General features: G+C 34.7%; 1 protein-coding gene across 1 annotated transcript in view; it reads left to right on the top strand.

Annotated features, from left to right (window-relative positions):
- Positions 1-12,173, top strand: part of LOC140327433 (bifunctional heparan sulfate N-deacetylase/N-sulfotransferase 4-like) — a 144,697-nt gene that overhangs the window by 44,689 nt on the left and 87,835 nt on the right. Inside the window, exon 3 of the mRNA XM_072406819.1 lies at positions 10,822-10,909. Within this exon, the coding sequence (XP_072262920.1) occupies positions 10,822-10,909 (88 nt within the window). The remainder of the gene's footprint in view (positions 1-10,821; positions 10,910-12,173) is intronic.

The raw sequence follows: 12,173 nt of genomic DNA, 5'->3' as shown, positions 1-12,173 counted from the left end.
CAGATGATATATCAATTAGAAGCTTCATCAGCAGTTGAGAGATGATTTGTCACCTTGTTAGGAACATTATTCATAGGGTTTAAATTTCACATTTTAAAGAAACATATTCATATAAAGTTGTATCTGTACATAGCCTTCAAATCCAAGGTTACAACTCAAAAGCATCAAACAAGTAATGAAATGATACAGTTGAGTACTGTCTGTGAAGGTTTTTTCATTTGCAATACCAATACATTTGTAATGACTTCTGGGGCCTTCTATCTTCTTGGTCTGAATAGTAACGCTACATAAAGTTTTTTTTCTGTAGAGACATCAAACAGAAGAAAAAACAAAACATGGTAGTAAAAGTGAGAAAATTTCCCTAAATAAGGAGGCGAGAACTGGTTTATCGGGGTATCTAGTAAATGTTTTCATTTATTTTACACGTGTGTTTTTTTTTGTGTGTGTATTAGTACTGCTTGGACTAAAACATTGGGAGCAGACACTGAAAGTTTGTCCTGAATGATTACCTGTTCAAATAGAAAAGTATCACAGACCTTACTCAATAATACAAAATAAAACCTAGCATTGAAATGTAATGAAAAATTCTCTCCCAAAATTTGTACCATTTTTTGCAACAAATAATTATTCTGGTATTAGAACTTTTTTGCTGTGTGCAGTTATAATTATCAACTTTCACATTTAAAGATCTGTAGAAGATGGATTATTTTATTATTGGCATCTATAGCATGCTATTCATAAAAGGTTAAAAGGGTGAATTTATAGCAAATATTAAAAATGCACAGATGTTTCAGAGCAACCATAGAGATACCTGTGTTTTATTGTATGTTATTTTCATTGATTTTAGGTAAGGGTATTCTCATAATCAAGGACCTGCCATGGATATTGCCGGTAATATAAAATGTTTATTAGGGAAGTTTCAGACTAATGTGTTATTCACAGAGGCGTATGTTTTTATATATTTCTATTGCACTATCTATAGGTAGTGAAATGCAGGACTGGAGTTCAATTTTAATGATGTTTGTGCAGCCTTGGTATGGGTAAAGTGGAAATGATTGGATTCTGGAATTGCATAGCAAAGCCAATTTGAACAATTAAAACTAGCCTATCCTGCCAATAGCCGCAGCATGGACTAGTATGAAATCATTTGTAGAGAAATCCTGATAATGATAATGGGACTAAATTGCAAAAGCAAGCTTGACCATTTTCAGATTTGTGACCTTGCATAAAGAAATGCTGCCGCGCTGACGTTGGGAATTGTGCCATTATAATTTCCAAAAGGGTAACACATCGCTCTGGATTTTATAAAACACAAATAAATCTGGAGCAGCACATTGTCAATTATTGTTTAGTAAAACTGAGGGAAACATCCCTAATCATTCTGCTGAAAGTACACAAAACCACAAAACATCTTTTTTATTCTAAGTACAGTAAATCAGCTGGCAGACCATTATTGGAACATAAATTAACTGTGCACAAAATGTATGAAATAAAAAAGCAAAAACAGTTATTGCTCTCTATTAGTCAGTAAATGTCATTCATGTAGAATACTGGTCAACCTTTTATCCAAATGCAGCAAAATAGAAAATTATAACACTACCTAAAAAAATGATAATAAATGCATTCTAAAAATAAATAAGAACATGGACTATAGCAAGAATTAAAGATAAGTGGTCTATTTTGGCAAATTTTGTAGAAGAATATTCAATTTGCCTTTTGAAATTAGCCTCTAATTTTCTTTGTTAATAAAAAGCCATTCTTTACCAGCACTGCTAACCAGCACTGTTGGTGTTTAGATTTTCAAAGATCATCAGCTCCCATTTATTGTTACACTTACAAAAATCTTAGTTAAAAGAGGCTTCTCAAACCCACAGTAAGCTACAGCATTCTGCCGCAAGTTCAATCATGGTTGGAAAACATCCTTTGATGCGGCTGCAGCCAGCCGTGGCTCGGGTTATTGTAGAAAAAAGTTGCATTTGGTCACATGGTTGTTGGTGGAATTGTACCGAATCTTAAGGTGTGTTCAGACGTGGTTGCCTGCACTGTGATTTGCAGCAGCTCCCAGGTGCACATCAGCAGCAGCTTGATGTGTACCTGGTTGTGGCCAACTGCACGTTTTTTTCACTGTGGGTGTAAAAGGACATTATAGCACCCAAGTGTTTGCAAGTCACTCCCAAAAATTAAGAACTATCTCCCCCTAACCATTAACTCATGCAAAGCCTTAGTTTCTTGGCCAAGAACTCCTATTAATATGTTTAGGGTGAATTAATTATGATAAGGATCATGGGAAATCCATGGAGTTGATAGCGACCCTTTACTCCCCCCCCCCCCTTCCTAACTTCCCAGTACAGTAGGAACAGTACAGTAGGTACTACCTGGCATGCTTTGGAAAATTGTTGGAGGAAAATTTCAGTCCTAAACACTTTTGCAGTGGAAAACCATGTGGTTAGCTGCTCCCAGGTCCAAAGAAAATTTCTTCTATGAAATAATTTTAGCTACGTGTGTGTATAGGCACAAAGTATGAGTTGTTGGTAGTATTTGATAAATGGTTTGATCAGTTTATACCCAATGCCTTTTTATTAAAGAAGCTGTTTTATAATGTCATTCACATTCTGATTTAACATTTTCATTTCCTACTAAAAGATCAAACTTTGACCTATTTGAAATGTTAAAGTGCTTTACTCAAACTTAGAGTAAAATTACAATGTAACAAGTAAAAGCTTTTGGAGTATTGCCTGTGGGAGGGGGCTCTATAAAATCACAGCTGTTACATTGCCTGGTTTAATACAAAAAATACTTTGACTGAAGAGACAACACTCTGCTTCACCCCAGTGTTGGTAACCTCTCACTTTCTAACCCAGAGTTCGTCTGACCTTTAATTAAAAGGAAATTTTGTTGTCCTTCTTTTTGAAGACAGCAAATAATGAACTCATTAAAATGAGGTTAGTGCTTGGCCCTAGAGCAGTAAATGCTGAAGTCTCATTAGCAGCTAACAATTCAGAGCATGGCACATAAATAAAACTAATATGGCACAGTCAAATGTCTTGGCACATTCAATTTGAAAAGAATTGAATATGTATTGTCAGTGATAGCTAAGGCATGAAGTTTTAATGCACTTAGAAAATAATTTACTTTTCTTTTCTGTTGGAAATGATAACAGAGACGTGGCCCTAGAAAGTTTAGAATGCAAATGCAGAGTTTTGCTGTAATTAGTCACAACATTGTTACAAAAGATCAATCTGATGAAATAGATTCACCAATTAAGTGAAATTCAGTCAAGCCTTCTTGACCCATAAACAAGTCAGTACATGGATTAATATGCAACATTTACACAGAAGATAAAATGACATCTTCAGTGTGACATGCGAAAACCCTTAAGTGACAGAGCAAAGGGTGAATTAATGAAATATTAAAGCTAAGTTTTCCTGAACCATCACAAGCAATTAGACTTTGCCTTTTAGTACCAAGACAGACTGCATAGAAATATTTATCTATGCACAATACTGTGCAAAGGTTTTAGGCAGGTGTAAAAATGCTGTAAAGTGAGAATACTTTTACAAATATAAATTCTTGTTTATTCTTATCAATTTACAAAATGGGGGGTGAGCTAATGTAAAAAATATCTAATTCTTACAAGTACAATTCATCAATTCTTACAGGTACATCTGCAAAAAGTCATGGATTTTGTTGGATTTCAGTCATGTGTTTGATTAAACATTCATACCAAACTGGTGCTCATAATCATCATTGCCATATGTAGGTTATAACAGTCATTAACTGACACAAAAACAGTGTAGAAGGCCTAAAGCTAAGGGAGGAACAGCCAAACTCTACTACCAATGGGAGGTTGTGGAAATTTCATGTCACAGGTCATACACCATGGCAAGACTGAACACAGCACCAAGACACAAGGTAGTTATACTACATTAGCAATGTCTCTCCCAGGTAAACATTTCAAAGCAGGATGGGGATTCCAAGAATTTAAAGAAACAAAGAAATTGGCAATGTTGAGGACTATAGACACAGTGGTCAACCACAAAAACTTCACTTGGCAGATAAAGGGCAGATCACGCTTACTTTCCTTCTAAATCAGAAGATGTCCAGCAGAGATTAGCTCAGAACTAGAAGAACCCAGGTTTACCCATCTACTGTCCAGGAAAGTCTGGCCAGAAAAGGAAACTGTGTCATGGTTGCTCTCCATTTTTGTTGGTCAGTTTGTTTTTAATTCCATTTCACAAATAACTTTAATAAATTTCTGGGAATGGAATGACTGACTGCTCAGCATATTTTCTAGAAATAGGATTCTTGATGTAATAGGAAAGGCTGAATATGGTTGCAGCTGCTATGCTCTCTGTGTTTTTTCTAAAGTTAGGTGTATTATTCCTGAATTGTGGCTGAAGATAACAAATTACCAAGTTATGTGAATATACTGATACACTGTGGCCCAAAATTTGTGGGCTTGGGGGCAAGTCTATTATACACCAATATATTTACATGTATGGTACAGGACATGTACATTGTTTTGAGATAGAATACCAGAGAGAACTGTATAATATGTTAATATACACTTACATACTTGTTTGCTTGGTAACCAGCCAAGGATTAGAATCCCTCTTCCTCTTCATAAATTGCCTTCAGTGAATGTATTCTATTTATGATGTCATCTAGTATGACCCAACATTTTATTTGGTATAGCAAGCTGCTACTATACAAATCATGATTTGCTTTGCAAACAGTATACATCATAAATTTAAATGTATTACCAGCAAATAAGCTTATGAATTCTTCATTCCATTGTACTTCTTAGATGTGCAGTTACCACCATTTATTGTGACAGAAGTTATTAGAGGAATGTCCTGTAACTATATATTGTTACAAATTAAAGTTAATAAGCATGTTGCATAAACAATGAAATTTACCCAATTACTGTTAGTATATTTGAAAACACATATCTTGATTATGTACAAGAATAAAATATTGTATTATGTAAATTTTTATTTAAAAAAACGCTTAAGAAACTGCTATGATAAATCATGCAATATAGCCTAAAGCTACGTACACACTTCCAATTATTATCGTTGTTAAACGAACGACGAACGATCCTGCACGATATCCAACGACTTTCCTCGTTCGTCGGCGTCGTTGGTTACTTTTTTTACGAACGATTTTTGCCCAATCGATCGTTCGTCGTTCGTTTGTCGTTCATTTTGAACGATAAAAATTGGAAGTGTGTACGCAGCTTTAGTTCTAAACTTTAAAACTATACTTTAAAAATAGTGCATATCTAGCACAAATGTTTTTCTAAATGTTAGGCTGGGTAAAGGGTAAAACATTTGTAAGTTTTATGTTGCTGTTTATTACTGTCTGTGTCCCTATTGGAGAGTTGGCATCAGGACAGTCTGATTTTGTTTAACTATCCTAGATATAAAGTGACATAGTGACACAAGGTATTGCCGTAGTAGGAGGTAATGGTAACATTTCCCCAATAGGAACAGAAAAAGCAATACTAATCTTGACAGGTTTTAAATATCTGAAACTCTACTCTACTAAAAGCAACAGATGCTTTTAAGAGGGCTGGTGATTTTAAGAAGCCAGCCAACCCAATATGGAGGATGAAGCTGATCTCCAGGCATACTCCATGCATAAAAAAAAAAAATCTTTATTACCTTTGAAAACCCAAACTACTCTGTAAAAGTAGTTGTGACATTGGGACTGTCACAGCAGGTTCACCCACTCACTACAGGTTGCGTGCAGTAAACATAACCAGCTTTATTTAGCTCTCTGAATCTATTTATGCACATATATTTCTGGTAAGACGAAAACTTTTTTCAAAGCAGCTAAATCTCTACTTTTCAATTTTTTTACTTTCACAATTGCTGTTTCAGGGTCCCTTCTCACTTTAGATCTCTTCAGTCCAAAGTTGTCCTCGCCTACATGAACTTTTTTGTGCATACTCAACTTTCCCATTGCCTTGCTCATACCCACATTCCTTCTGCAATCTCAATCATGCTTGCCAAGCAATTTCACTTACAATGATTCTTGCGAAACTGGAGATGTTGGCTAGGCAATCCTTGATGTAATGTCCCATCATGCTAAAATATTGTTTAGTTTCTTGTACTTATTTTTTTGAATTTATGTAGTTCTTTGTCCTGCTTGTGGATAGTAATTTTTCCTTTTTTTGAGAATATGTTCTCTATTGGATGTTTCTCTACTAAGCCTTTGACTTTTTTCTTGTGTACTTTGTCCCATTTCTTAAAGTTGATTTCTCAGACCTGGTACTCATTCTATTGTTATTTTTGCACAACATACAAGTTTTTACACAAGTTTTACCTCACGTACCTTATACACCTAAAAATGTTAAGCTATCCCTATGCCCTTTTAACCCATTATGTATCTTGCTTTTATACTAATAAAATATAAAGATTCAAAATCCTGTCCATTACATTGAAATAAAATATATGACTTGAACCAGCAGTGTTCTGGACTTGTAATAATTGTAAATATGGATATGCAACCATTGTATAGACCTTGCATTAGAAAGGAAAAACTAGAGTTATCCAACTAAACCATGTTTGTTAATAATTCACAATATGAAAAGTATAAATGTACATTAATATTCTAAAATGCAAAACTTATGTGCAAGCTTGTGCTCATTCTTCATTGAAGCAGAGTTTTGATATGTCTTGACAACTGACAGCACTTAAAATATTTTGGCAGAATTCCTGTTACAGACTGATAAAAAAAATAGGCGGAAACGTGTCAAATAAAAGAGAAAAATACTGGGACACATTTGCAACATAACCTCAGTAAATGACACCCAAGTAACATTTTATATATATATGCTGTCCACACACATATAGGATTATTTAATGTGGAAGTACAATGTGTACCAACCATCAGTGTTAGCGCCTATGGGACTAGTCTGTCATTGTCAGCTGCCATTATTTACTCTACCATGTTTTGCATTAAAGTCTAAATAGCATGTAAAGTTTGTAATTTTGGATCACCAACCTCTTGTTTTTTCACATGAGATAAATTCAATAACTTCAATTGCTAAGGTAGATTTGGACTGCTAGCTGTGGGAGAATAAGAAGGATTTTTGAAATCCTGGGTCTGGGAACCCAAGCTGTAAGTTTGTAACTCTAGAGATTTTATAAGCATCAGCAGCTGAAATATTTGTATTTATAGCCATTGCTAGGTCCAGGCATCTACGGCACATGCATTGGGTCTTTTCCCCTTGACCCATAATTTCTTTCAGAGCAATGGGCTGTTTTACCCACCTAACAGAGTGGGTGGGTTTAGCTCCAGGTATTAATTATGGTTCGGATCCCAAACCAGCTATGGAATTCTTTATTTTCTTTTTTCTGGGATCACATAACACTGTAGTCTTTTTGAATTACATTTTACATTACATTTTTTACAATTTGAAGAGTGTGGATTTTTGCTTGGGGTGGAGGGAGAAAGGGATTCCTTGTGAAATGAACAGTGCAATATTTGTTATAGACTCCTGGCCAACCCACTCTGTATACTTTTACTGTATGTTACATACTTTTGAATGCTGCACAGCTGCAAGGCTGGTGCAAGGAAGGCATAGATGTTAAAAAAGATAGTAAGTGTCAGATTTACCTGCTAGGTCTGATAATCAGATCATAAGATAATATGAGATCAAGATAATTGCTGTCAAAGTTTCAATGTCAACAATACATCAGCTTTTTCTCCTCTATATGTTCAGAGACCAGTGACTATAAGTTTATTTGTATACTCTATGAATTTTATATGGGGCTCTCCTCCTTTTCCTAGAGATTTAGCATTCTGTGGAACTGTGGGGGTCTACAGAGGTTATCAGATTAACATACTACCACCTTTTAATGTCCTTTTTTATTTTACTCCTACACAATAGAGTAATTGATCCCCACTGATCTCAGACTTACATTATGCTCTAGATCATTGTTCCCTTGCTTTGGAAGCTCACGGACCACTAATCTCACAGACTTGCATGTGCGGGGAGCTATGTGTCACTCAAAGGGAAAGAAATTTCCCCCAGAGTGACGTCATGATGCCAGAACCCGCCCACTTCCCTGAGTCTATGTTCCTTACGTGAGACATGGTCCGCGGCTCTTGCCACTGCTTGCCGGGGTTGGGGACCCCTGCTCTAGATCAGTGATTTTAAACAACTAGTGTGTGGTGGGAGATCTTCAGGTGTACCGTGGGAAATTATCCAACTCAGGGGTAGATCGCCATCGCTACACGAGTCGATCGGGAGCCCTGGCTTAGTTCTGGCTCCTCCCACTCATGTCAGCAAAGGTTGCCATAGTTCCTGGCTTGTAGCACAAGGCCCGAGGTGTGACAAAGGAATACAAAGGCTACTCTCTCTCGTTGGGTGAGTCATTTTGCACTTTAGCTGGAACTTCTTTTTTATGTATAGTCTAATAAATTGAAGGCCTATACTTGTTTCTTTCCCTGTATCCAGTATCTTGATTTCTAGTGGTTGTTAAAATTCTAACTTTCAGTGGATCTACATATATATATATATATATATATATATATATATATATATTTGTAGAGTGGCTGCTATATGTCACTTGACAAGGGCCTTAAAGCTGCCTCATTTTTTTTTCTAGCATTTTTACTCAGATCAAATATTTAGGTATAACATGTTACTGGGTACTGAAGAAACCATGCACCATTCCATAATATACCTAAATGGTATAGAGATTTACATTCCATTAACAGACAAGAATGAAGAGTGCAAAACTAAACCTACCAAAATATGACACAGTTTGCACAAAATGTGTTACACTCTATTATTTTAAAGCTTAGCAGCTTTTTAGCAAGTCCTGTGTTACAAATAAAAAAATAAAGAAAAGGTGAGGGATTTATGTTGCAGAGTAACTAACAGTTGTAAAATTCAACAATACCAGTAACATTGAAAAACATGCAAACCACATATGAATGACTTATCCTCCATATAATTCATAAGGATAATTAATGCGTATGGGGTTTACATGTTTTGTTGTATTATAATTTATTTTTATAACAAAGGATTTTTAATGTTACTGGTAGTGTGGATTTTTACAACTGTTAGTTACTCGGCAACATAGTCATATATGTATATATTTATATGTATATATATATATATATATATATATATATATATATATATATATATATTATTTTATATATATTGCATTTAAAGTCCCGCTCCTTTTCTTTTTCTATTATTTGTTAATTTCGGGATGTGGCAGGTGTAATTTTGTTGAATTAAATGTAGCAGTCTCCAGGTTTGTTTCTTTAAAGCCCTGTGTTACACTTACGCACAGCTAGTGGAGTGATTGGGCTACTAACACATAAAACTATTTGAGCCAGAAGTTCATTTGTTTTTAATATTTAAAGTGAAATTTAATCTGCAAAAGGATCATTTTAAAGCGGAACTAAAGTAAACAAAATAAAAAAAACAATAAAGATTTGTATTGTGCCATACATGTTCATGCTGTTATACAAAGTAAAATATATATTTTAATATATATATAAATATATATATAAATAAATATATGTTTAGCATTTTTATTGTTGGTAGATCATTTTGACTTGGTAATTTTAAAAGTAGCTCGCAAGCCAAAAAAGTGTGGGCACCCCTAATCCAAGTCTTCTAAACAGGCCCAGGTTTCGCACTGTGTGTTCGCGTGAGTATAAATAAATTGAGAAACCATATTGTCATTATATATACTGTATTAAGCTAAAGAGTGTAATTTTGTTACATTTTTGGTTTGTGGTGTGCCACAGGATTTTTTCAATCTAAAAAATGTTCCATGGCTCAAAAAAGGTTGAAAAACTCTGCTCTAGATCACTACTTTTTTTTAAAGTGTCCTTTTTGTCCTTCTGCTTAATCCATCATCATCCTAATAACCTTTAAATTGTGCTATACTAAAATCAATTTGGGTTTTGGTGATATTAAAATCCGAACCAAGGAACTGAGTGTTGCTACCACAGCTTTGGAGACCTAAATTGTGTCTTTCAAATAAATTATTTGTACTCTGTAGTTAGTTACTAGTGACAGATAAAGGCAGTGCTTTAAACAGCTGTGCAGTCTGGTTCTGACTTGTAAATTGTCTGTATGCTCATATTATTAAATTAAATGAGTTAATCTGCTTCTGCATCTTACTCATTCCATTCATCAAATGTGAGATGCAAAGTTCCTAAGCAAATTGTCATGAACTTAATTGTATTAACCCTGTAAATCATTTACTGATTGGGTCTTTAATCTGTATAGTAGAATGCAAACAATTGCTTGGTCTAATGAAGCCACATAAAAACATTTAGCATTTCATTAATTGACACAAGCTTTTAGGCAAAAGAACGGGTGTACTCAACTGCCACACTCCTGACAACTGAATGGACTGTTGGGAGGCAAAATGTGATAAAAAGGAGTGTGTGCCTATGGGGACAGCTCACATATTATATAAAGAATTTATTTCACTGCAATGTATTCTGTTTTCTTTATTAGCATGCATATATATATATATATATATATATATATATATATATATATTATCCTTGAGTATTTATTGAGTGCATTTATAAAGATATTATACTTCATCTGTAATTCTCATAGATTCAAGATTCAAACTATTTATATACACAGGAAAAGTGTGAATATTTATTACAAATTTTGTCAGTGCTTCCTGTCTGAGTGTGGTGATCCATGACATATTCTGATTTTAACAAATAGATCTTTAATGTCTCATGTCCATTTCATATTTATATGTTATTACAATGCATTATTTCAGAGTTCATATAATTTATATACTTGTTTTCTTTCAGGCGTTACTAGACACACAAAAGTTATTGCGTACTCAGGTTGCAAATTTCACCTTCAATCTTGGATTTTCAGGGAAGTTCTATCACACAGGTAAGAAATAAAAACACGTTTATTACCAGCCTATAATTATTTGAAATAACAGTTAGAAGAAAAAGGTAACCACAAATTGTTACATTATGATTTACACAAAAAAAAAGAAAAGTTTGACAGGTTTAAAAGCTTACAGGTCCATGTGTTTTAATGGCAGTAATAGATTCTCAAGGGAATGATTGAGGGAATGTCAGATTCCCTGTTGTATAAATTGAGCCATATGTTGTTCTTTTATTGTTATGGATTACCAACATTACAAAATAAAATAAAAAAAAAATATTTGAGCAGCCAGGTAAATAATGAAAACCAATTAATATTATTAGTTATTTTTATTTAGTGGATACAGCTTTAGGATCCTTCATGCTTTCCAATTTCTGTTTACCTCCACCTGAAAATGCATGTTGTTTACAGAACTCAGTAGCTAAAGTTGATGCATGTGATGCATCTCCCTCATTTCCCCTCCATTTGAAATATTTCACATAAAAATGTCCATTTAGGTTCCCATTTAGGGAGACAGTACGCAGACTTGTATATGGACAGTGTGGTAAAAATTACAGGCACAAACAACATGCAATTTGTAATACATATTTAGGAGGATGATTTCCTATTTTGTAATGTAAATATATAGTTACGCAGTAATTACACTTTGCACTGGAGCTGCAGCAGAAGAAAAATTAGGACTTGCAGTTGTCTTTAAAATCAACATGAACTCCTCCCTACTGCCCAATTCCCAGAAATGCAAAAGCAGCAGCAGGCTGAGAAGGAGTGTGTCTTCTGTCCATGTTACTTGACAGTTCTTTAGGTTTTCCAAGTCCTCATCATTATTTACCTATCAGGATATAGTGAGCTGCTTGCTTTCTCTTCAGGCCATATTGAACCATGGGGTACATATATGTACCCAGCCGTTACTCCATTTTGCTCTAGACACTCACCCTACCCTTGCACCTTTAACTGGTATCACAGAAAACCTTAAAACAAGCTTTTTTTATCATAGTCATGGAGAAAGCTGTGAAGTTGGAGGTGGAAATCTGGTTGGGCACCTAGGGTGTCTCAGTTGGAGGGGGATTGAGAATTTCATCATTTTGCAGTGGATGACTGTGAAAATAGGTGAAGCAGAAACAATATTTGTTTATGTTTTCAAATATTTAGAGTAGAGTGTTGTATGCATCTTTAACCAGTTCCTGGGGGCGCCCCTGCCTCTTACCCAAAACTGTACAGAGTTAATTGCATGCTTTAACCACCTGATTTCATTAGTTGCCTTTCC

This window comes from Pyxicephalus adspersus, chromosome 3, assembly GCF_032062135.1.
Source record: "Pyxicephalus adspersus chromosome 3, UCB_Pads_2.0, whole genome shotgun sequence".
NCBI lineage: Eukaryota > Metazoa > Chordata > Amphibia > Anura > Pyxicephalidae > Pyxicephalus > Pyxicephalus adspersus.
The sequence above is the reverse complement of the archived record's forward strand: the minus strand, read 5'-3'. Positions and strand labels throughout refer to the sequence as shown.